At 43.1% G+C, this 27,506-nt stretch overlaps 1 protein-coding gene across 1 annotated transcript; it reads right to left on the bottom strand.

Moving 5' to 3' along the window:
• Nucleotides 1-163: 163 nt before the first annotated feature.
• Nucleotides 164-26,675, bottom strand: LOC116326936 (protein NLRC3-like). Its single transcript, XM_039602632.1, has 5 exons — nt 26,187-26,675; nt 25,967-26,074; nt 25,295-25,807; nt 1,648-3,407; nt 164-341 (listed from the first exon to the last, which is right to left on the bottom strand). Exons 1-5 carry the CDS (start codon nt 26,673-26,675, stop codon nt 164-166), a joined length of 3,048 nt encoding a protein of 1,015 aa, XP_039458566.1.
• Nucleotides 26,676-27,506: the final 831 nt, after the last annotated feature.

The following is a 27,506-nucleotide window of genomic DNA, read 5'->3' on the forward strand; positions in this document are numbered from 1 at the left end:
TTCCATGGAAACCTCAGAGACTTGGACTGGTCTCGGCTGCCTTCTTTCTGTAGTCATTCCAAGGGGCGAGTGAGCACTTGACAAAGTATAAATCAGAATTTCTGTAGTCATTCCAATGATTCAGGACAGTCCTTTCTCTTCTTCAGCTGTTGTTTGAAATCCCTCACCTCAGAGTCTCAAGTCGACATTTTGGACTCTCCAGTCCAGCACACAGAAGCTTCAATGCTGAATCCTGAAGGTCGTTTCCACTCATGTCCAGTGCTGTCAGATGGGAGGGGTCAGACTTCAGAGCTGAGGCCACAACTTCGCAGTGGGTCTCTGAGAGTCCACACTGAGTCAGTCTGTGATTGGACAAAATTTAAAAAATATTATCATAAAAGCAGAAAATCTGCATCAGCGTCATGAACACAGACTGAATGTATATGAAGACAAAATAGACATCATAATCCGATGAACACCTGTGCTTCAGCTCGTTTTGCTGCATTTGACACAACGATTCAGTCTTTCTCAGACCTGGAGGCTTTTAATGAGAATCTTTGTTTGGCTATAATCTGCAGATGAAGGAGTGAAGAGAGAGTCACATTTAGGCTTCCATAATGCCCAAATTCCAGCTAGGAAAGCTCTTTTCCATTTGCCAACTGCCAGATGGTATGATGGAGTATTAGGGCCACATTAAGACGCAAAAATATTGCTGATCATTTGGAGAATACAGTGGAAATTTGGAGATAAAAGTGGAAAATCTATTTGAAGTAAAAAGTGGAACTGTGCAGGTTACAGTTGTTGTTTCGAGGCAAACTGCAACAGCTGCTGTACCCTTTAGAAAATGCCTTGTGTAGATGAGTTAGTGAAACAAACTGATCAGTTATCTAGTGATACAACATCCATCCTCTTTATTGCACGAGGGTGGAACCATTGATAACTTTGCATCTTTCCATGACCGGACGTTTCACTTTCTACAATTCCACTCTTCTGAGTTTGCTTTTCTGTCTAAACAGACGCAGCTTTCTGCAACATCTTTTCAACATTATTACACTCATCACCTGTGTTTACGAGCTAAAAATGATTCTGAAGTAGAATTTCTCCAACTCAGAGGTTACAGCAACTGTGAAACAACAACCCTGATCTCCACATTTCCACTTTATTCTCAAAATGATCAATAATATTTGTTTTGTTATGTGGCTCTAATACTTAACTGTAGGTACGACTGTTTACGCCAACACGCAGCAGAAATCTCATCAGTGGACATTAAACATGAATTAAGACAGTTCCACGTTACATCTTGAAAATCTCGTTGACAGTTGGATTTCATAACATCAAAACAGGTGAATGAATCAAAGGGACTAAAGAGGATAACAGTGACTTACTCCACATCACTACATCCTAAAAATTAATAAATGTGTATGATAACAAAAAGGACATCAAAATTAAGTGGCAAAGCCATGAAAAATTATTTAGAAAATGCATCTTAATAGCTATGCTATGTATTGATACACAAATTGATACTGATAGGTAATTTAATTTAGAAATATGATCTGAAATTTTCCTTATTTTCAGACTTTTTCATATCCTACAGAAACCCTGGTGTATTTCTAAATAACAAATCTACTGCTCTATGCTGATGATGTTGATGAATAAATTTGGACTCACTGAGCCTTTCTGCAGTTCCTTACAGCTGGAATCAGTCTTAGTCGTCCCCTCTCTGATGTGTTGTACTTCTGCAGGTCCAACTCATCCAGAACCTCCTCTGACATTTGCAGCATGAAGGCCAGAGCTGAGCAGTGGATCTCAGAGAGTTCCTTCTTTGATCTGTTCTCTGACTTCAGGAACTCTTGGATCTCGTGATATACTGAGAGGTCGTTCATCTCCATCAGACAGTGGAAGATGTTGATGCTTCTGTCAGGAGAGATTTTGTCACTATTGATTTCCTTCAGATTGTTGATGGCCCTCTTAATGATTTTTGGACTGTTGTCTGTCTGGCCCAGCAGACCTTCTAAGAGTTTGTGGTTGGACTCCAGAGAGAGGCCATAAAGGAAGCGAACAAATAGGTCCCAGTGGGCATTTTTTGTTTGGAGGGATGTTTTCATGACTCTCTTTAAGAAACCATCCAGAGATAATTCATTGTAGTCTTTCCCCAGGAAGTTCTTCAGCACCTCTGTCTTCTTGTTGGTGTGACAGTGGAACATGTAGACTGCAGCCAGAAACTCCTGAATGCTCAGATGAACAAAGCAGTAGACTGTTTTCTGGAAGATCACACTCTCTCTTTTGAAGATCTCTGTACAAACTCCTGAGTACACAGAGGCTTCTTTAACATCCAGACCACACTGCTCCAGGTCTTCTTGGTAGAACATGATGTTTCCTTTCTCCAGATGTTCAAACGCCAGCCTCCCCAGCTTCAGAAGAACTTTCCTGTCAGCCTCAGTCAGCTCCTGTGGACTCGTCTCATGTCCCTCATGGTACTTGTTCTTCTTCCTCTTTGTCTGAACCAGCAGGAAGTGTGAGTACATGTCAGTCAGGGTCTTGGGCAGCTCTCCTCTCTGCTCTGTAGTCAACATGTGCTCCAGAACTGTAGCAGTGATCCAGCAGAAGACTGGGATACTACACATGATGTGGAGGCTCCTGGATGTCTTCATGTGGGAGATGATTGTGCTGGACTGCTCTTCATCACTGAATCTCCTCCTGAAGTACTCCTCCTTCTGGGCGTCAGTGAAGCCTCGTACTTCTGTTACCCTGTCAACACATGTAGGAGGGATCCGATTGGCTGCTGCAGGTCGGGAAGTTATCCAGACGAGAGCCGAAGGAAGCAGATTCCCCTGGATGAGGTTTGTCAGCAGCTCGCTGACTGATGACTTCTGTGTGACATCAGACAGCAGCTTCCTGTTGGTGAAATCCAATGAAAGTCTGCTTTCATCCAGGCCGTCAAAGATGAACAAAAGCTGAGAGACAGCCAGCTTCTCTGCTGTGACCTTCTGTAATGTTGGATGGAAAACATGGAGCAGCTCCAGAAGACTGTACTGTTCATCTCTGATCAGGTTCAGCTCCCTGAATGAAAGCAGAACCACCACACTGACATCTTGGTTCTCCAAGCCCTCTGCCCAGTCCAGAGTGAACTTCTGCACCAAGAAGGTTTTTCCAACACCAGCCACGCCGTTGGTCAGAACCACTCTGATGGGTCTCTGTTGGTCAGGTAAGGCTTTAAAGATGTCCTGGCACCTGATTGGAGTGTCATGGAGGGCGTCCATCTTGGAAGCTGTCTCCAGCTGCCTCACCTCATGTTGGGTATGAACCTCTTCACTCTGTCCCTCTGTGATGTAGAGCTCAGTGTAGACCCTGTTGAGGAGGGTTCTACTTCCTGTTTCATCGCTTCCTTCTGTCACACGTTCACATCTCCTCCTCAGACTGATCTTATGTTCATCTAAAACCTCCTGCAGACCAACATCAGCTGAAAGAAAAAACAATGAGGCTAAAGAGAAAAAAAACTCTTAAATGTTTGAAAAACACAACAAAAAGTCCAGTTTTCAGAAATGAGTCCATCAGCAGACAGATGTTCAGTCTTACTTTGTACACAGCTGCTCTGACTGGCTGTCTGCAGTCCAGCTCTGGTTCTGGATCTTTTTCCACACTGGGGACAGGAGGAGTCTCCTGATGAAGCAGATCTGTCACAGTATGAGGTGATGCACTGTCTGCAGAACCAGTGTCCACAGCTGGTAGAGACTGGATCCTTCAGGACATCCTGACACAAAGCACAGCAGGACAGCTGCTCCTCCTCACAAACACCACACCTCTTTCTCTCTCTGTCAATAAATTTCTTTATCACTAAAATCATTTACTGACTGTTGCTGGAAATATCAAAATTTTTACAATGGTGAAGAAATTCTGATGGTCACAGAGAAGAGTAAAAGTGGAGATACTTTTCTGTTTGAAGGCAGCATTCAGTCTGGAAACAAAGTGATGCTTCATTTGATTTCATTAACACTAATGAGCTGCTTTTCCTGTCTGCCTGTCTGATTAAACAGTCAGTGATCTAACTGCAGTTTGCAATGAATACACACTTCCTGGAAAGACTTCACAGTAAAAGCCTTCCATCAGAGGGGGCTGCTTATATCCTTCATGTTTTCCAGTCAGTGTGCAGATTAGCAGGGTTTAGTTCATTTAGATTATTTTAAGAAGTAACTGTTTAGTTACAGAAACATATCCAAGGTGAGCAGGTTCCCCTTGTTAGATTATTATTCTATCATATGTTATCCTATGCCTGTAATCGAAATGAGTGAATCATTATACTGCTGTAAGCCGCATCATACTTCTTATTATAGAGAGTATAGTCATTATGTAGTTTTAGTTTGCATTATACTTCTGAATTACAAGAAGGTGATAACTATTAGATTTATTAAACTGATTTGTATTACATTAGACTGCTGATTTATTGTGAATGAATGATATTGTTTTATGATCCATTATACTGCTGAGGTATAAGAAATACTGTTTTCAGAGAGTCATCACCTTATTTGTCTGATTAGAAAAGAACAGAACACTGCACAGGAAGCCAAGGTCATAACTTAGGCTCACTGAGAGAGAAAGAATGTGGATGTTTAGGTTTTATGACTAGGTGGAGGGGGGCTGAAGCTATAAGAATCTGAGGAACGCTCAGACACTTCGAGATCAGGCGGACACCCTCCCGCGCTCATCTCCCCTCCGGATGGTTTATGCTCAAAAGTGTTGTATGGAATAATAAGATTTGTATGGAATAAAAGATTGTTGATTGAGCATTTATACACCGAGTATTGTCCTTCCTTCAGCCCAAAGATCAAAAGAATTGGGAGGTTTCAACACCCTCCAGCATAAACTCTAAACAGCTAAAACATGAATGAATGTGAAAAGTGTCACAGCTTTCAGTCAGACTTTACTCTGTGTCACATTACAGATGTGGTTTCTGACAGCTGCTCCAGCTGCAGGATCAAACACATGCACGTCCAAACATCTTTGTCTTTGCTGCTTCTTTATTATTTATCAGCACAACATGTAGTTCTTGCCCCAATAGAGCATTAGTTATGCAGCCTGTAACATTACCATTATTAGCATATCTACAACAGAAAACATTCAAGGCTTGGATGCAATCCAAGCCTTACATCACCAAGCACAAAACATAGTTGAATGCATTGGCGAGTAAAGGTTTAGTGGTTGCCAGGACAACAGTACTTGTTGTAATTGTGCCAATTATAAAGCTCTCATCAAACATCAGTGGCTGACCTGAGAAATGTGCTTCGTGATGAATTCCCATAAACACTCCTAAAACTGTGGAAAGCCTTTTTAGAAAAGTTCAAGTTCTTATAGCTTGGACTCTTGGGTGGGCTGATATTATATCAATTGGATTAAGAATGGGATGTCACTCAAGTTTAAACGTGTGTGAAGGCAGACAAGTGAATATTTTGGCAGTATAGTGTACAGTTGAGGTGAATTTAATGTGATTTCCATGTACACCACTGTTGTTCAGTGTTACCCTGATGGAGGCCTCATTAACACCACCCGGTATGATCCAGGCTTCAGCTGCTGGGTGTCTTTGTGACCTCTCAGACTGTTTAATAGATCAGACACAAAGACATGAGAATCAGAGACAAAGCAGCTCTGTTCTTTAAAAACAAACATGAACCCACTCAGTACACACTTTCCCCACAGATAGGAGCATCACTGGAGCGGTCGTCGCTCAAGAGTTGGGAGTTCGCCTTGTAATCAGAAGGTTGCCGGTTTGAGCCCTGGCTTGGACAGTCTCAGTCGTTGTGTCCTTGGGCAAGACACTTCACCCATTGCCTACTGCTGGTGGTCAGAGGGCCCGGTGGCGCCAGTGTCCGGCAGCTTCGCCTCTGTCAGTGCGCCCCAGGGTGGCTGTGGCTACAATGTAGCTTGCCATCACTAGTGTGTGAATGTGTGTGTGAATGGGTGGATGACTGGGTGTGTAAAGCATTTTGGGGTCCTTTGGGAGTAGTAAAGCACTATACAAATACAGACCATCACTGTCCTCAAACAGCAAGATTTTTATCTTTGTGGTTTCATTGTTTTCTTTTAATAACTCTTTGTAAATATCTGAGGAATTTTTCAGGAAAATACAAACATATAAAGGAGCTCAGCACAGTTCTCTGACCTTGTTGGTCCAGGTTCATCACTGAAGTCTGGATTGTTTCCTCTGGACCAGTCACTCCTCACAGATGGACAGCTGGATCTTGCAGACTGTGATCTCTGAGCTCTGCAGACACAGATATGTTTTATTCAATAATAAATTATCTGATGGAGGTCATTGAAGCAGCTCTTATCACACAGACTGCAGAAAAAGTAGCTGTTTCCTGTCAGTAACAGTCCTCTTAGATTAGGTTACAGCTTTTTACAGCAAAACTGGACAAAAGAGATTTATGTTATAAGTTCATTTTCATTTCCTCTCAGCTCACAAACAGAGTCATGAAATGTACCAGAATCAACACTAATTATAATGTCAGTGCAGAATTATTTTTCTGTCAACTCAGTGAGTTCAGGTCTCTGACCTCGTTGGTCCAGGTTCAGCAATGAAGAGTGTATGTGGATCTTTGGACCGGTCACTGGTCACAGACGGACAGCTGGATCCTGCAGACTCTGCTCTGTCCTCCTCTTCATCCATCATCATCTTCTTGTGGACTTCAGTCCGTCTGAGAGGTAAACCACAAAAACTCAGTAAAGTTCATGTTACTGGGTGAAACTGACACGTTTTAACTTTGTGATTTTAAGCATTTGTACATGGGTTGCTGTGTTGTATCACTTTTAATCTTTTAATAATGTACAGTGTTTTATTTTTACAGTTTTATTGCATGCTTTTATTGTATATATTGTTGATGTATTCTAGGGAGACTTCCTCCACCTACTAATTACTAATTTGGTATACCTGAGCAGGCATGCCAATTCAGTTCGCCTTTGGCCACTGTAGGCCAATAAAGCCAATAAGGCCTGAACTTCAAACTCTTAAAAATCATGAAGCTAGAGTCATCATACTTTATACAAGACATCTACTATTGATTATTACATGCAGTGCCTTTAAAAAGTATTCAAAACTAAAACAAAATGTTATTGAAAGAAAATATAGATTTTTAAGCCAGGAAATAAAAATTCTGCCAATTAAAAACAAAAGAGCATTAATGAGAAATATAGAAAAACTACATAAACACTGGACTAATGTGGTCATTAGAATTAATTAAAAAGGTGGGGAAAAAAGAACTGTACATCACTGTATTGAAATGATTTAATAGTACCTTTATAATGAGACCAACTCACACAAATACACCCAAAGGCCACAGTGGTTTGTTAGAGAACATTACTGAACAAACAGTATTATCATCAAGACCAAGGTACTCACCATACAGGTCAGGGGTAAAGTTTAAGTTTAAAGTAGAGTTAGGTTATAAAAATATCCCAAGTGTTGAACATCTGAAGGAGCACTGTTCAATCCAAAAAATGGAAAAAGTATGCTACAGCTGCAAACCTACCAAGACATGACTGTCCACCTAAACTGACAGACCGAGTAGGGAGAGCACTGGTCAAAGAAGCTTCCTTGAGGCCCACAGTCACTCTGGAGGTGCTGCAGAAATCAACAGCTCAGGTGGGAAATCTGGCGTATATGGACGAGCGGCAAGAAGAAAACTATTGTTGACCGAAAGACATAAAACGTCCTGTGTGCAGTTTGCCTGGAACCATGTAGGGTACACAGCAAACATGTGGATGAAGGTGCTCTGGTCAGACAAAACCAAAGTTGAACATTTGGGCCTAAATGCAAAGCGCTACGTGTGGCGGCAAAGTAACACTGCTCATCACCTACCATCCCCACAGTGAAACATGGTGGTGGCAGCATCATGCTGTGGGGATGTTTTTCTTCTGCAAGAACAGGGAATCTGGTCAGAGTTCATGGGAAGATGGATGGAGCCAAATATAGAAATCCTGGAAGGAGAACCGGGGATGAGGTCACACTGAGAGGGTCAGAGGCTCGTGAGCTCCCGATAAGACTTTTCAGAACTTTAATATTTTGCTCATAAATTGTGTTGCCATTGCGCACAAATCAGGTGACTGACTAACAGAAATCATGCCAAATAAAAAAGATAAAACAGAGAACGCCGATAAGAGACCTCCAAAGTCTAATCTGCAAGTCCGAAGTCAGGTCAGCCCGGAGGCTAACCTTGAAGCTAATGACGGAAATATGGTTGAAGCTAATCCAAGGTATCCCTTCGACTACAGTGTTGGGTAAGTTACTTTAAATTAGTAACTTAGTTACATTACTAGTTACTTCTCTAAAAAAGTAACTCAGTTACTTCAAGTTACTCAATTCAATTCAATTCAATTTTATTTATATAGCGCCAAATCACAACAAAAGTCGCCTCAAGGCGCTTTATATTGTACAGTAGATAGCACAATAATAAATACACAGAAAAACCCAACAATCATATGACCCCTATGAGCAAGCACTTTGGCGACAGTGGGAAGGAAAAACTCCCTTTAACAGGAAGAAACCTCCAGCAGAACCAGGCTCAGGGAGGGGCGGGGCCATCTGCTGCGGCCGGTTGGGGTGAAAGAAGGAAAACAGGATAAAGACATGCTGTGGAAGAGAGACAGAGATTAATAACAGATATGATTCGATGCAGAGAAGTCTATTAACACATAGTGAGTGAGAAAGGTGACTGAAAGGGAAAAACTCAATGCATCATGGGAATCCCCGGCAGCCTACGTCTATTGCAGCATAACTAAGGGAAGATTCAGGGTCACCTGGTCCAGCCCTAACTATATGCTTTAGCAAAAAGGAAAGCCTAATCTTGAAAGTAGAGATAGTGTCTGTCTCCCGAATCCAAACTGGAAGCTGGTTCCACAGAAGAGAGGCCTGAAAACTGAAGGCTCTGCCTCCCATTCTACTTTTAAATACTCTAGGAACAACAAGTAGGCCTGCAGTGCGAGAGCGAAGTGCTCTAATAGGGTGATATGGCACTACAAGGTCATTAAGATAAGATGGGGCCTGATTATTTAAGACCTTGTATGTGAGGAGCAGGATTTTGAAATCAATTCTGGATTTAACAGGAAGCCAATGAAGGGAAGCCAAAACAGGAGAAATATGCTCTCTCTTTCTAGTCCCTGTCAGTACTCTTGCTGCAGCATTTTGGATTAGCTGAAGGCTTCTCAGCGAGTTTTTAGGACTTCCTGATAATAGTGAATTACAGTAGTCCAGCCTGGAAGTAATAAATGCATGAACTAGTTTTTCAGCATCACTCTGAGACAGGATATTTCTAATTTTAGAGATGTTGCGCAAATGGAAGAAAGCAGTCTTACATATTTGTTTAATATGTGCGTTGAAGGACATGTCCTGGTCAAAATGACTCAAGGTTTCTCACAGTGTTACTGGAGGCCAAGGTAATGCCATCCAGAGTAAGAATCTGCTTAGATACCATATTTCTAAGATTTTCAGGGCCGAGTACAATAACCTCAGTTTTATCTGAATTAAGAAGCAGAAAGTTAGCGGCCATCCAGGTCTTTATGTCTTTAAGACATTCCTGCAGTTTAACTAATTGGTGTGTGTTACCTGGCTTCATGGATAGATAGAGCTGCGTGTCATCTGCATAGCAGTGAAAATTTATGCTATGTCTTCTAATGATGTTGCCTAGGGGAAGCATGTATAATGTAAATAGAATTGGTCCTAGCACTGAACCCTGTGGAACACCATAATTGACCTTAGTGTGTGAAGAGGACTCTCCATTTACTTGAACAAATTGGAGTCTATTAGATAGATATGATACAAACCACTGCAGTACAGTACCTGTAATACCTACATCATGTTCTAATCGCTCTAATAGGATATTATGGTCAACAGTATCGAATGCAGCACTGAGGTCTAGCAGGACAAGCACAGAGATGAGTCCACTGTCAGAGGCCATAAGAAGATCATTTGTAACCTTCACTAAAGCTGTTTCTGTGCTGTGATGAGCTCTGAAACCTGACTGAAACTCTTCAAATAAGCCATTCCTCTGCAGATGATCTGTTAGCTGTTTGACAACTACTCTTTCAAGGATTTTTGATATGAAAGGAAGGTTGGAGATTGGCCTATAATTAGCTAAGACAGCTGGGTCTAGAGATGGCTTTTTGAGTAAAGGTTTAACTACAGCCACCTTGAAGGCCTGTGGTACATAGCCGATTATTAGAGATAGGTTGATCATATTTAAGATTGAAGCATTAATTAATGGCAGGACTTCTTTGAGCAGTTTTGTAGGAATGGGGTCTAAAAGACACGTTGATGGTTTGGAGGAATTAATTATTGAAGTTAACTCAGAAAGATCAATTGGAGAAAAGAGTCTAACTTAACATTGATGGTACTAAGAGTAGCTGTAGATAATATTACATCTGTGGGATGATTATTGGTAATTTTTTCTCTAATGATAAAAATTTTATTTGTGAAGAAGTTCATGAAGTCATTACTAGTTAACGTTAAAGGGATTGTTGGCTCAGTAGAGCTCTGACTTTTTGTCAGCCTGGCTACAGTGCTGAAGAGAAACCTGGGGTTGTTCTTATTTTCTTCCATCAGTGACGAATAGTAAGATGTTCTGGCTTTGCGGAGGGCTTTCTTATAAAGAAACAAACTATTTCTCCAGGCTAAATGATGATCCTCTAAATTTGTGACACGCCATTTCCTCTCCAGCTTACGAGTCATCTGCTTTAGGCTACGTGTTTGAGAATTATACCACGGAGTCAGGGACTTTGGATTTGAGGCCTTAGTTTTCACAGGAGCTACAGTATCCAGAGTCGTACATAGTGAGGAGGTAAAATTATTAACAAGATAATCGACCTCTGTTGGAGTAGCATTCAGATAGCTGCTCTGCTCTGTGTTGGTACAGGGCATTGAAGATGATAACAGTGGGTGGATTATATTCTTAAACTTAGTTACAGCGCTTTCAGAAAGACATCTACTTTGATAAAGTCTACTCTCCACTGCTGTGTAATCAATTATTGTAAATGTAAATGTTATCAGGAAATGATCAGACAGCAGAGGGTTTTCAGGAAACATTGTTAAATGTTCAGTTTCTATGCCATATGTTAAAACAAGATCTAGAGTGATTAAAGTGGTGGGTGGGTTCTTTTACATTTTGAGAGAAGCCAATTGAGTCTAATAACAGATTAAATGCGATGTTGAGGCTGTCATTTTTAGCATCTACATGGATGTTAAAATCACCACAATAATTATTTTATCTGAGCTGAGCACTAAATCAGATAAAAAGTCTGAGAAATCAGAGAGAAACTCTGTGTAAGGCCCAGGTGGACGATAGATGATAACAAGTAAGACTGGTTTCTGAGTTTTACAGCTGGGGTGGACAAGGTTAAGCATCAGGCTTTCAAATGAATTAAAAGTCTGTCTTGGTCTTTCGTTAATTAATAGGCTGGTGTGAAAAATTGCTGCCACACCGCCCCCTCGGCCTGTGCTTCGAGATTTCTGGTAGTTAGAATGACTCGGGGTGTTGATTCATTTAAACTAACATACTCATCCGGCTGCAACCAGGTTTCTGTAAGGCAGAGTAAATCGATTTGTTGATCAATTATTAAGTCATGTACTAACAGAGACTTGGAGGAGAGAGACCTAATATTTAATAATCCACATTTCACTGTTTTACTCTTTGGTTCAGATGTGGATACTGTATTGTTCTTTCTTTTGATTTTTATGTTTAAGTTGTTTATTGCTGGTTTTGGTTTGTTTTTTGTCCTTTTGGGAGCTGACACAGTCTCAATGGAGATGGGTTTTTGGGGGTAGCAGGAGGAGAGAAGCTGCAGAGAGGCGTGTAAGACTGCAGCTCTGCTTCCTGGTCCCAACTCTGGATAGTCATATTTTGGGGTCAAGGAGTTTGCAAAGAAAAGCGTCTGGACTTCTTTGAGTTGCTTGAAGCGTTTCACCTCTCATCCGAGAAGCTTCTTCAGTTCCAGGTCAAATGGCCGAGAGTCCCAGATTTAAACCCAGTGGGAGTATCCCCAAAGAGGGACAAGGACCCCTGGTGATCCTCTAATCACGCGACAAGGGTGAAAGCGGGTGTGGTACCTAATCAGCCAGGGTTCGGGTGAGCTCATTGTGAAACCTGGCCCCACCCTATCATGTGATTTCCTGAGGTCAGATGGCCCAGGATGTGAGTGGGCGCAGCAGGCGTCTGGGAGGGAACTCAAAACTGGATTATAGATGGCAGACAGTTGGTGTCGTAAACCACCGCCTCGCCAAAGATGGTCGCTCACAGTGGACATAGATGGCCTCTTTCACTCCTCTTTCAAACCATCTGTCCTCTCTGTCCAATATGTGAACATTGGCATCCTCGAAAGAGTGACCTTTATCCTTAAGATGCAGGTGGACTGCTGAGTCTTGTCCTGTGGAGGTGGCTCTTCTATGTTGTGTGCCATGGCTTGTGAAGTGAGCTGTTTGGTCTCTCCAATGCAGAGGTCCGGGCATTCCTCACATGAATGCCCCTCACATTGGAGAGACCAAACAGCCACTTCACAAGCGCATGGCACAACATAGAAGAGCCACCTCCACAGGACAAGACTCAGCAGTCCACCTGCATCTTAAGGATAAAGGTCACTTTTCGAGGATGCCAATGTTCACATATTGGACAGAGAGGACAGATGGTTTGAAAGAGGAGTGAAAGAGGCCATCTATGTCCACTGTGAGCGACCATCTTTGAACAGAGGCGGTGGTTTACGACACCAACTGTCTGCCATCTATAATCCAGTTTTGAGTTCCTCCCAGACGCCTTAACGCCCACTCACATCCTGGGCCATCTGACCTCAGGAAATCACATGATAGGGTGGGGCCAGGTTTCACAATGAGCTCACCCAAACCCTGGCTGATTAGGTACCACACCCGCTTTCACACCTTGTCGCATGTGATTAGAGGATCACCAGGGGTCCTTTGTCCTCTTTGGGGATACTCCCACTGGGTTTAAATCTGGGACTCTCGGCCATTTGACCTTAGAACTGAAGAAGCTCGGATGAGAGGTGAAACGCTCTTCAAGCAACTCAAAGAAGTCCAGACGCTTTTCTTTGCAAACTCCTTTGACTACGATGACCTGGATGACTGAGAACCTTCACAGACATATTTTGGGGGGTTTAATAAATTGGTCCATATTTCTAGAAATGAGAGCTGCTCCATCCAAAGTGGGATGGATGCCGTCCCTCCTAACAAGACCAGGTTTCCTCCAGAAGGTTTGCCAATTATCTATGAAGCCCACATCGTTTCTGGGACACCACTCAGACAGCCAGCAATTTAAGGAGAACATGCGGCTAAACATGTCACTCCTGGTCTGATTGGGAGGGACCAGAGAAAACTACAGAGTCCGACATTGTTTTGGCAAAGTTACACACTGATTCAATATTGATTTTAGTGACCTCCGATTGGCGTAACGGGTGTCATTACTGCCGACGTGAATTATGATCTTACTGTATTTACGTTTACCCTTAGCCAGCAGTTTTAAATTTCCTTCAATGTCGCCTGCTCTGGCCCCTGGAAGACAATTGACTATGGTTGCCGGTGTCTCTAGCTTCACATGTCTGACAACAGAATCACCAATTACCAGAGTTTGACCCCGGCGGGTGTGTCGCCGAGTGGGGAAAAACGGTTAGACACATGAACAGGTTGGTGGTGTACCTGGGGCTTCAGTTTAAGACTATGCTTCCTCCTCACTGTCACCCAGCCGCCTCTTTCCCCAGCTGCTTGGGGTCTGCCGGGGAACAGCTAGCGGGCCCACGCTATCTTCGGCTGCACCAGCTACAGGGGCCTGGCTAGCTACGGGTGAATGAAGGGTGCGGCCGAGTCTCCAATTCAGTAATCCTGGCCTCCAGAGCTGCAAATATGCTACATTTATTACAGGTATCATTACTGCTAAAGGAGGCCGAGGAGTAACTAAACATCTGACACAATGAGCAGGAAAGTGCAGGAGGGACAGGTGAAGTAGCCATGGTGCTAACGAGTCGGCTACGAGCTAAGCTAAGCTAGCGAAACAGTAAAGAGACAGTGAGTGAATACTTTGGCTATAAATTAGGTAGTGAGTACACAGAAAGGGTGATTCAGATGAAGCACGTTAAGATTATACTATGAAAAAGGGATGTATCAAAAGATTTAAATTAAATTGCTAAGCAGAAAAGCTACTCAGAAACACCACTGTGTTTGAGCAGGAACAGGAAGTGATACTCTACCACAAAGCGAGCGAACACCAAGTGACAGCACCACCTACTCGTTACTTTCAAAGTAACTAGTTACTAGGGAAAGTAACTTTGGTTTTACTCAGAATTCTCTTGTTAATGTGTTGCTTCCGTAACTGGATACCCAGCCAGACTGCCAGTCTTCTAGCTTGCTTACTTGCCACAAGTGCACTGTGCTACCTACCAATAGAAAGGAAAAATAATGTGCACATTTCCACGAGAGAAATCACGCCTGGACCGTCGTTGACCGCCGCCATGATTCTAGCCTGCTTTTTACATCCACACACAAAACTGCAGTCGTGGTGCTTTTGATTGTACTCAGAACTTGGAAATTCTGCCTTCTGAATAGGAAGATGTAGGTAACACCAGACTGCAGATGAGCTGCATACAGAGCTGGACTGGGACAAAAAAATCGTCCCGGCATTTTGACTAGAGACCGCCCACCATTATAGGAAAAATCATAAAGCCTTTGAATGAAAATAAACACTGTTGTGACAGTGATGTATACTGTTCTGATGGTATATATATGTATCAATCTATCAATTGTTTGTTGTAAGACTCAGATAATTATTTTTTTTTTAAAAGCGAGACATTTTAAATGAGAATAATAAAGAAAAGTATTTCCTTGTCCCCCTTTCCTGTTAATGCCCTACCTGGCCCCCTGGCAACACTTTGCTAGACCCGCCCCTGCACAGTTACCAGCTGTCAGCTACTTAGAAAAGGATCCTGGTGTTATTTGTCTCTCAGAAACAGCTCATAACTTCCCTTCAACTCATTCATGTCACCTAAAAAGGTAAACCTGTTTCTCCATCACCTGTTCAGCTCTGATGATTCAGTAAGGACATCTCCTGGTTCCATCTGCATGTTTCCTCTCACCAGATAACCAAACCGATATCATGACCAGCAGCTTTACAGCTGTGGCTCCAGCAAACATCAGCTGATACTAGAAATTAATATTAAATAAATTCTAACAACAGCTGATAAAGCTTAAACGTGCTGCTGTTGTTTAACGCGACATCCGCTGGTTACCTCTTTCTGGCGCAAAGTGGGCGATAAATAAACAAGAGAGAAAAGCCGATCAGCTGATCATTGATCAGTTTCGTGATTGAAGTAGAAACAGGAGAGGAGAGAATGAGAGAAGAAGAGGCAGCTGTGCAGCTTCAGCTTTGTGTCTTTTTCATTGTAGCTGAAGTCCGGGACAAACTGTGTTCCTTTTCACCTCAGTACAAAACGCGTAATATTTTCTCTGAATACGAGACGATTCTGTTTTTTACAGGACGGTTGGCAATTCTAATAATTAACCGTATGAACAAAATAAAGTTCAACATCAGTAACATAGCACCCACCCAGCTGTATAGAAACTCCGTCATGCTAGCTAGTACGCAGTACGAAAATGTCAGCATACCGAAAATAAACTCCACTAAACTTGGTTTATATCTGACTCCGATAGACTGCAGGTCATAACTTCTTACCTGAAGTTCAGTTCACCTGACACGCGGATCGGCGGCCGCTTCGGGTCTCTCCTCTTGCCTCCCTTTTCCTTCATCCACCTGCTGGCTTCCACCACTTGCTAATGTTATTGAATCTGTGGAAGCTCCGCAATATCCACCACACGAAGTAACGAGTAACGACCCTATCTAAATCCCAGTAACGAGTAACGCGTTCCTGGTTTTGGCATAATAACTAGTTACCGTGCTCGTTACCACAATAATAACGTAGTTACTGTAACGCATTACTTAATAACGCATTAGTCCCAACACTGTTCGACTATGATATGTTAACTGCAAAAATAACAGATGTGGTTGGTGCGATTGTAGAAGGGAAGATGGATGTTATTAACAATAAACTTGACGCTATTCAGGCAACCCTTGATGGCAACACAAGACGCCTTGATGAAGCCGAGACACGTAGATCGAAGGCAGAGGATATAATTGCCGACATGGAAGCCAGGCTGACTCGTGTAGAAAGTAAGATGTGCAGCTAGATGACCGGCTGTTTCCTGCAACCTTACATTTCAAATATGAAAACAGAAGATTTTCCTTTGACTCTGCAGAAGAGGCATTGAAAGTAGCATCAGCATTAGGAGCATTACGTGAGTAATCATGAGGTCTACCCAGAAAGTAATAACTGTCCCTTGTTTCAAGTGACGAACAGTTGACTATTACACTCAGTGAGTATGTTGTATTATGATATTCTGGGAAGAAAATAAGTAAAAGAAATGTGGCAACACCTATTGGTACATTGGAAGTCTTGTTGGGTGTTTGCTAGGCGCATACGTGGATGCGAGGTGTATCATCTCTCTTCAAGGTGCGCCCGCAACGGGTGAAGTTTCCTCCCAATCTTCGGGAGCAAGGAACATTTTCTGGGACTGGTCTAACCCTGTTTTTGGGACGATATAATTGTTTATTGCTGGAATATTATTTTTCTGCAAACAATCTCCTGCTAAAAACCAGGCAAAGACCCTGTATATCCCTCAAGCTATCGTCCAATATCTCTTATAATTGTAGACCGTAAAATAATCTGCAAAGCTCTCTTAAAGAGACTAGAGAAAATAACCCCCCTCTTAATCCATCCTGACCTAACTGGTTTCATAAAAGGTAGGCACTCATCAACAAATACACGTAGATTACTTAATTTGATAGACTACTCATACAGTAAAAACCTTGAAACTACAATATTTTCTTTAGATGCAGAAAAAGCATTTGACAGAGTTAACTGGAAATTTCTATTTGCAACTTTACACAAATTTGGTTTTGGTTCCTCTTTCATTAACTGGTTAAAAATATTATATAATTCCCCAACAGCTTGTGTCAAAACAAATGACCAACAATCCTCCAGCTTCTGTCTCCTGAGGGGCACCAGGCAGGGATGCTCACTCTCCCTTTCACTGTTTGCAATTTTTATTGAACCACTAGCAGCAGCAATTAGACAGAATTCAGTAATTAAGGGCATAAAATGCAAGAATGTGGAACATAAAATCAGCCTTTATGCGGATGATGTGTTACTTTTTCTCCAAAATTCACAAACCAATATCTCTGGGGTGATTGAATTGATAAACTCTTCTGCAAGACTATCAGATTACCCAATTAACTGGTCAAAATCTACAGTCCTTCCGATTAATTGCTCCTTCCATAATTCTTCTTCTACACCACTGCAATCGGGAAATATAAAATATTTAGGTATTAATGTTTCTCCCAAGCTTGCAGATCTAACTAAATTAAACCATATCCCACTTTTAAAGAACGTAGAAGGTGATCTGGCTAGGTGGAAATGTCTACCCATATCACTCATGGGAAGGGTTGCCGCTATAAAAATGATGGTCTAACCAAAAATAAATTATTTATTCTCAATGATCCCAACTAAACCACCACAAGATTGGTTCAGATCTCTAGAGTCATACATGTCCAAGTTCCTTTGGAAAAATAAACCTCCACGTATCAGCTTAAAAACACCACAAAAGACCAAGGATAAAGGAGGATTAGAACTACCTAACTTTCAGCACTACTTCTTAGCCAACAGGCTTCAATTTATCTCACAATAGCTAAAACATACCCTCTTAGATGAACCTTGGCTAGATGTAGAACAAGCACTTTGCAATAATCTAGAGATTTCAGATCTACCATTTATCAGCTCAAACATCCAACGACATGAATGCTTCAAAAGCATCAACATCAGCTCTTCTCTGACAGCATGGTGGGAGTTTCTAAAATTGACGGAGTCTTCATTAATCCCATGCAAACGTACACCTATCTGGAACAACCCTGACATATTACAAAACAATAATATGATAAACTTTCCAGATTGGAGTGGTAAAGGAATCAAATTCTTAGAACATATATTAGAAGGAACAGAATTTATTCCATTTGACAGACTAGTTACACAATATGGGATCAACAAGAAAAGCTTTTTAGAATATCAGCAAATTAAATGCATAGTAAAAAAGAAATTCAAACCGGGTCAAGTTGAACTACAAACACCACCAAGTGTGGATCAATTTCTTACTCTTAAAACCCCTAAATTACTTTCCAAAATTTACAGAATGCTTTCTAAAACAGACGAATCAATATCACTTCCTATTGCAAAATGGGAAGCGGATTTATCAGTTAACTTTGACCAAAACTTCTGGTCTCAGATTTGCTTAAAAACCTTTCATCTAATTAGAAATCCCAGTCTTCAATTAATTTAATACAAAATACTACATAGAGTGCACTATACAGGTCATCGGATGTTCAAGATGGGCTTTACATCTACCAACAACTGCTCACACTGCCACACCAATTCACCAGACAATTATATCCATGCTCTTTGGTTCTGTCCACCAGTTCAGAAGTTTTGGTGCGAGATATGTGAAGACTTATCAAAGTGTCTGAAATGTAACATTCCAACTTCCCGTTTAGTGTGTTTGTTGGGCAGCTTAGATAATGTCACTTCAGAAAAGAATATAGCCCATATGGTTTTCACTGCCCTATGCATAGCCAAGAAAACAGTCCTCCTGAACTGGAAAAATAAAAATAATCTTAATTCTAACCAATACAGAAATTATCTATTACATTACATTAGTGTAGATACAGCCTCTGCCACCACATCAGATCAATTGCTCTGGGCTACTTTGATCAGCTCCATCACCTAGTGGGGGTGGGGGGTCATAGTTTGGTCCCACCTTTGCTATGGTGATTGGTGTGGGGGTAGGGACAGGCTTAGGGCGTCGGGGGGTTCCCCAGGAGCATCTTCCTTGGAGGGCTCAACCCAGGGTAGCGGTCATGGCCTATTAGGGGCTCTGTCGGCTCTTAGGTGACGGTTTCCTCGTGGCTGTGTGCAGCAGGGCTAGGGGAGGGTCTGTGCTGACGGACGTGGGTTACTGACCTGGTAGCCTGGCTGCCCCAGGGTGGGTCCGGGACGGGCGTGGGGTTGTGGGAGTGCTCCGTCTCCGGGCTTGGGCCCTGGCTGGGCCTCGGGGGCTTGGGTCTTGGTTGGTGTGTTGCCGGGGTTGTGGGCGGGTGGGTGTATGGGGGCCCAGCCCTGGCGCAGGGTGCCGCCAGTGCATCGAGCCACCTGGGGGGCTCTTCGACTGGTGGGGGAGGTTGTTACATCTTGCAGGAGCTCTCCTCTCTTCAGGAACTCACTCTGCAGGAGGGGGAGATACAGGAGAGGTGGAGGAAGATCTCAGCCTGAGCGTCTATTGTCTCATGTAGTCTGAAAGATGAGTGGATGATGGGGTGGGTGCAGTTTTCTCTGTGGTGGGGTCGGGTGGGCCGTCCCGGGCTCTGTGGTGCCAGGCGGCCCTGCTGTACTGAGCCCCGGTCCGGATGGGTCAGGGCCCCCTTTCCCTGGCGGGTTGCAGAGTATGGGGGTGCCTACTGGGGTCAGCGGGGGAGCTGGCCCCAGGGAGGGGAGGGAAGGAAGGGAGGGCCCTTCCTTCCCTCCCCATCTCCAGCTGCCTCCCTCTTCCCGCTCCACCACAATCACCCACACATGCAGGGCCTTGGGGTAAAGGTGTGTCACCAGGGTGCAGAGGAGGCATCCACCCCTCTGTCCCCTTCTGGCTGCCTGTGCCTCAATTTTATCTCACAACTTAGACATTCACATTACTCACACTCTCATAACACATACATATAGGATCTTGGGGGTGGGCACGCTACACGGACTCCAAATTACCATCAGGGTGTACACCTCACCCCTGGCGTCGTTGCCCACCTCTCAATTTTAAATACACGTAGACATTGAGGGCTAGCAGGAGGGGGCATCGCGCATCGTGCGCGCCCCCCACGCCTGTGTGTCTGTGCGCGCTTGTGCGCGCGCCTGTCTCTGGACCGTGCTTGTGTCAAAATGTGTTAAACTAGAGTAAAAATGCTTAGTTAAACTTGTGCTTTTGTAACGTTCAGTATGGCCAGACATACAGGGTGCATGCCTTGGGGGAAAACTTTATTTCAATTTATATGCATTTGTTTAATCCGAACAAAGAAATTTAAAATCAAACTCAGAGTCACAAAAAACAATCGCGATCCCCGTGGCTCCCACCCCGATCCTTAGGCACATAAGCACGCAAAACTCCTTAAAAAACCCTCGGCGTTTTTCTCCAAAACCCCTAGACCAGGGGTGGGCAATCTCAGTCCACGAGGGCCGGTGTCCCTGCAGGTTTTAAATGTGTCCTCGAACCAACACAGCTGGTTTAAATGGCTAAATTAGCTCCTCAACATGTCCTGAAGTTCTCCAGAGGCCTGGTAACGAACTAATCATGTGATTCAGATGTGTTGACCCAAGGTGAGATCTAAAACCTGCAGGGACACCGGCCCTCGTGGACTGAGATTGCCCACCCCTGCCCTAGAATAACCCCTCTATTCCCAAAAACACCTGAAACAAAATCCTTAGTCTTTTTTCTCAAATTCAGCGCCCCACGGCTCCCACCCGATCCTTAGGCAAAATAAGCAGGGAGAAACTCCTGAAAAAGAAAAAAACCTCCGTATTTCTCCAAAAAACTCCCAACAAAAAACCCCTAGAAATAACCTGTAGGCAACCTTCCTACCCCCAAGCCTTGGGTGCGATAACAGGGGAAATCCTGAAAAAAATCCTTAGTCTTTTTTCTCCAAAACCAGCCCTCTCACTAGCTCCGTGTAAAATTCAGCGCAGAGTCTAAGTTCTACCTCGCCCTTACTCGCACCGAACCGCAGCCAGAGCACAGTTTTTTTCCACTGTTACTCTCGCTGTATCGTTCAAAATTTGCGCCGGAGACCAACTCCGCCTCCCAGGTGTACCTAACTGCCCCGCTGCCAATCACTTAACAAAGGGGCGGCTCCCCTCGCACCCCGGTTAGCCAATCGGCTGCAGATCCGATGGAGGAGAGATTCAGGCTCAACACCGGTGGGTTTTGGGGCTATGCTTTCAGCCTTAGAGAGAGCAAAATCTATTTCTATCAGCTTAAAGCGGGTGAAAGTTTTGGCCCGCTAACACCGCGGATCGACTTTACTTTGTCTAATTGGGGTGTTTTGAGCCTCATCGCTACGCCCGAAGTGCAGAAGAGCCTGCGGGAAACGAGCTCGCAACAACCGCGAACCAGGGATCAACAACAACTCGCCTCGCTTTCCCTATGTGCGTATCACTTGGTAAGTGTTAATCTTCCTCTCTAACTACATTTTTGCATTTTCCTTTTTACCATTCTGTCAATCCTTTCATTTAAAAAAAATATCACAATGGTTTGTAACACGTACAATACACCATCTGTCCATCCATTCGCTTCCGCTTATCCTTTTTTCAGGCTCGCGCTGTGCGCTGGAGCCTATCCCATGTACAATACACTTTAAAAATATTTATAACCTTGAGTTTAACTCCCGTGAAAGCTTATACATTACATCTCTACATCACCTATCATTTTCTCATCAGGTATCTCATATCATCTTCTTATTGTTATGTTATGCTCCTTTGATATTTTGCTAGTTTGCGTGTTTTAAAACTCTTTTTGTTTTTCTTTGTATTTTTAGACTCTGATATAAGCCAGATGTGTTAATCTGATCGCTGCGAAACACCAGCTCTGTGCGGATTTTGACCGCGAGTGACCGGATGTTGTTTCTGGCCTGAGGTTGCCTGAAATGCCGTGAGGCTTGTTTGAAAGATTGCGCCCGAGACCAACTCCGCCTCCAAGGCGTGCCTACCTTTTGCTGCCACCAGTGAGATATCAGAGCCGGGCTCCACATATCCAATCAGGAGCACAAGCAAGACAGCTTTTGCAGACTCTCCAGAAATATACAAGGCCTTACCAACTGCTCTGCAACTCAGTGTTTCTGGTCCCCTCACCAACATCGCTTTTTGAGATATTTTTTATGAACCACCAAAAAAAGCCATTTTACCCCCCAGTACAGAAGACTGGATCTGAGGGCAGCAGCGGGGACAAATGATTGTAATGAAGCGACGGACATTTCATGGCTGGTCTTAGATAATCGTGAGTTATTGTGTCTTATGGTGAAAAGTACATAGTTTTGCAAGAGGCAAGCACTGTAGAAAAAGTAATCATAAAACTGTTTTTGTGAACACTTTGCTCCCTACGTTATGCTTTAAAAAAATGTGATACAGGTGATGTGATCATCAAAGAACATGAGTTTTTAAAAAAAACTTTTATTCTTATGCTTTTCAAACTATGTCAGATTATCATAAAACACTTATTTGTATGTTATAATGTTTTTCTTACACCATGTGTAATTTTTTATAGACACCTTGTTCATTGTATCAATGTGTAATTATGTATCTTTGATAAATAAATAAAATATTTAATCTTGTATTTGTGTACTTTCTGCTGATTTAATAAAAAAATTAGTCACATATCGCTCTGATAAACAGAGATGTCTGAAAGAAATGTTTGATGGGACAAAGGAAACAAGTGTCTCGCTGCTAAACTTTTAAGTCACCATGGTTTAAATGAGAAAATGCCACTAGGAAACCAGCAGCCCTTAGTCTTTGTGTAAAACATGAAAAACTCCATATCAGTGATTTCTACAAAGGTGTACTCATTTCTTTGTTATGGTACTTTACTGTTCCAATGAAACAAAAAGAAAATCTCATTTTAAAGTACATTTTTCGGCCATCCTGACCTTTTTTCAGGGGCAAGAATGTTGATTTTAGACTGTGTTTTAAATCAGGTTTTGATCTTAAACTAACTATCACAGCACTGATTTTACTGATTACAGTTGTAATCTCAACTAGAATCCCAAACTGGCTTTTCTCCAGTCAGTGTTATGGTGAAATTTAAACTTGTTCTTTTGTGTAATTGCACATGGCCCATCAAAGGACCCCTTAGTAAGCTGTACAGCACAAGTTTTCAATTCACTTTTGTCAGAAAACTTCACAGTATGAGAAGTTACAGCACAGTTTCTCCAAATGTGTGCTTCTTTTTCAGTCAGCGTGCTTTTAGAGCATCTACATTAGCTCATGTAGTAAAAGTACAATCAGTAAGTGTACTTTAACATTTGAGATTCCGAGTGACTCTTGCTTAGATCATGTGAACTATGTCATGAACCTTTTTTTTTTTGTATAATGCATCAAACCTGTTCAATTCATTTTATTTTCAATTTATTTTAACTAATCTAGAGACAAGCAACTCATTTTTAGCTTCTGTGATGCATTTACCTCTCACATGTTAAACTAAATGTTAGTGTTCTCAGAGTTAACATGTCTCATGTTACCATGTTGTATTTCTAATACCCAGCCTCAGTGTTCGCCCTGTTGACCCTCAAATCCAAACACTAATGATCTAGATATTCACAAAATTCATCAGGAGATTCTTAAGGTCTTAAGTTTTTATTGTTTTAATGTTTTACACAAAAAACTTCACATTTTTTATATTTTTAAATGAAAGTGTCATGGAAAGACATTTTTTCTTTAATGATGTTGCTTCCACATTCTCAAATACTAATTATTCTGGGATTTTATGGTCAAACTGTGATTTTCCAAATGTGTGTGTGCTCTTCTTCAGTTCTGTTTATGTAGCTTTTATGAAACTGATTTTCCATAGTACAAGTAGCATTTAATCTTTCTTTGCTCTCCAGTATAAATGCAAGAATTTGCAGGCTTTATTGAAACTGTCACAAATGTAACCAAAAACACGGTTGATCAATGTTTCTATGAACACTGCTTCGTATATCAACAGCTCTGAAACCCCCCTTTATTTTTTTTAAAGTAATGCAGAAGAGGATCTTTCTCACACTCTGTGTCTCTAAAAATCCCAACAAAACTGGCAATCACCTTGTAGAGGAATTTCTTTCATTTATGTATTGATCACATTGTTTATTGGTAATGCTTTTAGGTCACTGTTTTAGCATGTCTGCCTCATGCTCCATTCAGTTTTCAGTTTTATTTGTCATATGCAAGTTAGCACAGGGTCAACATTGCAATGAAATGTGTTTGACGAGCAGCAGTCACTCAGCAGCATGATACAGTAGGAGAAAATATAATAAAATAAAATAAAAAATAGAAAAATAGTAAAGAGTATAATATTAGAGAGACATGGTAAAAGAGAAAAGATGACTAAATATATATGTATCTATAAATATAAATATATGTACACTAGTGATTAAATAAGAAAATCTTGAAAAGAAATATGACGGGAGGGCAGATGGGATATTGCACAGGAATGAGCAGCAGAAGATTACAGTATTGCACTTTTTAAATATAAATATCAATAACAATAAAGTGAAGTGACCAGTGCAGATTAAACAGAGTACTTGTGAAGCTGCAGGGTAGCTTCTGAGTGCTGTGTTGTGTGTGTTTAAGTGTTCTGGTTGAGGTGTCGTATGGCTTGGTGGTAAAAACTGTTTTTAAGTCTTGTAGTCCGAGCAGACAGACTCCTGTGACGTCTGCCAGATGGTAACAAGGAGAAGAGCTGATGTGCTGGGTGGCTGTGGTCCTTGATGATGCTGTGTGCTTTACGGAGGCATCGCTGGAGATAAATGTCCTGAATGGCAGGAAGCCTCGTGCCAGTGATGTGCTCTGCTGCCTTCACCACCCTCTGTAGTGATTTACGGCTGCTGGCAGAGCAGCTTCCGTAAAAAACTGTAATGCTGCTCGTCAGCAAGCTCTCAATTGCACACCTGTAAAAATTTGAGGTGATGTTGGCATTCATGCTAAACTTCCTCAGCCTCCTCAGGAAGTAAAGCCGCTGGCGAGCTTTCCTGATAGCAGTGTCTGTGTGAAGGGTCCAGGAGAAGTCCTCAGTGATGTTGACTCCAAGGAACTTGAAGCTTCTGACCCTTTCGACCTTGACACCGTTGATGTGGATGAGCTGGTGTTCTCTGACTGGTCGTTTCCGGTAGTCCACTATCATTTCTCTAGTTTTGCTGATGTTGAGAGTCAGGTTATTTTCCACGTACCACTCGTACAGTGCCATCACCTCCTCTCTATAGGCCGTCTCATCATTGCCTGTGATGAGGCCTATGATGGTTGTGTCATCAGCAAACTTGATGATGATGTTGGACTCATGTTTAGCAACACAGTCGTGTGTGAACAGGGAATATAGGAGGGGGCTAAGCACACAACCCTGTGGCGTACCTGTGTTTAGGATGAGTGATGAGGAGGTGTGCTTACCAACTCTCACCACCTGGGGCCTGTTTGTGAGGAAGTTTAGAATCCATCTGCAGATCGGTGTTCCCAGCCCAAGGTCGACGAGCTTCGTGGCAAGTTTTGAGGGGATGATGGTGTTAAATGCCGAGCTGTAGTCGATGAAGAACATCCTTGCATATGTATTCCCTTTCTCCAGGTGAGTGAGGGTGGTGTGTGTTGCCAGGGCGATGGCATCCTCTGTGGCTCTGTTTGTCCAATAGGCAAACCGAAGAGGGTCCAGTGTGTCAGGGAGGGAGGAGCAGATGTGACCTTTGACCAGCCGCTCCAGGCACTTCATGATGACGGATGTCAGTGCAACAGGATGGTAGTCATTCAGACAGGAGACCACTGATTTTTTGGGAACGGGAATGATGGTGGATGCTGTGGGGACCACTGACTGCCTCAGGGAGAGGTTGAAGATGTTGGTGAACACCTCTGCCAGCTCGTCTGCACACACTCTGAGTAGCTGGCCTGGGATGCCGTCCGGTCCTGGAGCTTTGTGAGGATCGACCTTTTTAAAGGTCCATCTCACAGCTTCTGTTTTCAGAGTTAAAGTTGCAGCCTCACTGTCCTCCTGAGGGTAGAGGATCTGCTCTCTGTTGTCTGCATCAAAACGAGCATAGAAGTTGTTGAGCTCGTCTGCGAGAGATGCAGTGGGCTGAACACTGACTGTGTTGACCTTCTTGTAGTCAGTGATCCAGCGCAGTCCATTCCACAGTCGCCTGGTGTCAAAGCTGTGGTAGCTGGACTCCATTTTGTCCCTGTAGTCCTTTCTGGCCTTTTTTTATGGACTTTCGGAGGTCATACCTGGCTGCTTTATAAGCATCAGCATCCCCGGAGTTAAAGGCGGAGGTCCGCACTTTTAGCTTGGCGCGAACGTCTTTATTTACCCAGGGTTTCTGATTTGGATATATGCGGACAGGGGTTTTTGTGATGATATCATCCATGCACTTTCCAATATATCCAATGACAGAGTCTGTGAGTTCATTGATGTTGCCATCAGCTGCATCCACAAATATCTGCCAGTCAGTTGTCTCAAAGCAGTCCTGCAGGACCTCCTCAGCCTCACTGTCCCATTTGTAAATAACCCTGGAAGCTGGTTTTTCCTGTTTTAGTCTTTGTCTGTATGCAGACAGCAGCAGTATGGAACAATGGTCTGCCTTACCAAAAGCTGGGCGGGGGAGGGGTTTGTAGCACTCTTTGAATGGAGTGTAACAGTGGTCGAATGTTTGATCACCTCTTGTGGGGAAGGAGATGTGCTGATAGTATTTGGGGAGAACCTTCTTCATGTTGGCTCTGTTGAAGTCTCCCAGCACAATAAAGGCAGCTTCTGGATTTTTGTTCTCAAGTCCAGTAATGATGTCATACAGTTCTTCCATAGCAGTAGCTTTATGCCGTTAGCATGCGTCCGTACTACCTGCCCCGGGAATTCTCACATGTTATCGCGATAACAGCGCATGTCCCCCCCTCGGCCAACGTGGATGCAGCCTGTGACTCTCTCCACTCTGTGGTCAGCAGACTGCAAACACAATCTCCGAGAGCCCTTCTCATAATATCAGGGGACTTCAATCATGCCTCACTGGACTCCACGCTGCCCACCTTCACCCAGTACGTGACCTGCCCAACCAGAGACAATAAAACACTGGACTTACTGTATGCCAATGCAGAACAGGCATACAGTTCATCACCTCTCCCTCCCCTGGGCAGATCTGATCATAACCTGGTGCACCTTGTCCCTGTGTATGAGCCCTTAGTGCGCAGGGAGCCACCAGCCACCCGTACAGTGCAGAGATGGTCGGAGGAGAGCGAGGAGGCTCTTAAGGATTGTTTTGAGTCCACTGTGTGGGAGGTGATCTGTGACGACCACGGAGAGGACATCGACAGCCTTACTACATGCATTACTGACTATATTAATTTCTGTGTGGATAACACCGTACCTACCAGGACTGTACGGTGTTTCTCCAACAACAAACCCTGGATTACCCCAGAAATTAAAGCTGTCCTCAAGCAGAAGAGGAGGGCCTTCAAATCCAAAGACAAAGAGGAGTTGAAAAGGGTGCAGAGAGAGTTGAGGGGACTGATAAGGAATGGGAAGGACAGCTACAGGCAGAAGATGGAGAACCAGCTTCAGCAAAATAACGTTGGTGAAGTCTGGAGAGGCCTCAGAACCATCTCAGGCCACAAACATCAGAACTCTCTGCCTGGGAAGG

Source organism: Oreochromis aureus, linkage group 3, assembly GCF_013358895.1.
Source record: "Oreochromis aureus strain Israel breed Guangdong linkage group 3, ZZ_aureus, whole genome shotgun sequence".
NCBI classification, from domain to species: Eukaryota; Metazoa; Chordata; class Actinopteri; order Cichliformes; family Cichlidae; genus Oreochromis; species Oreochromis aureus.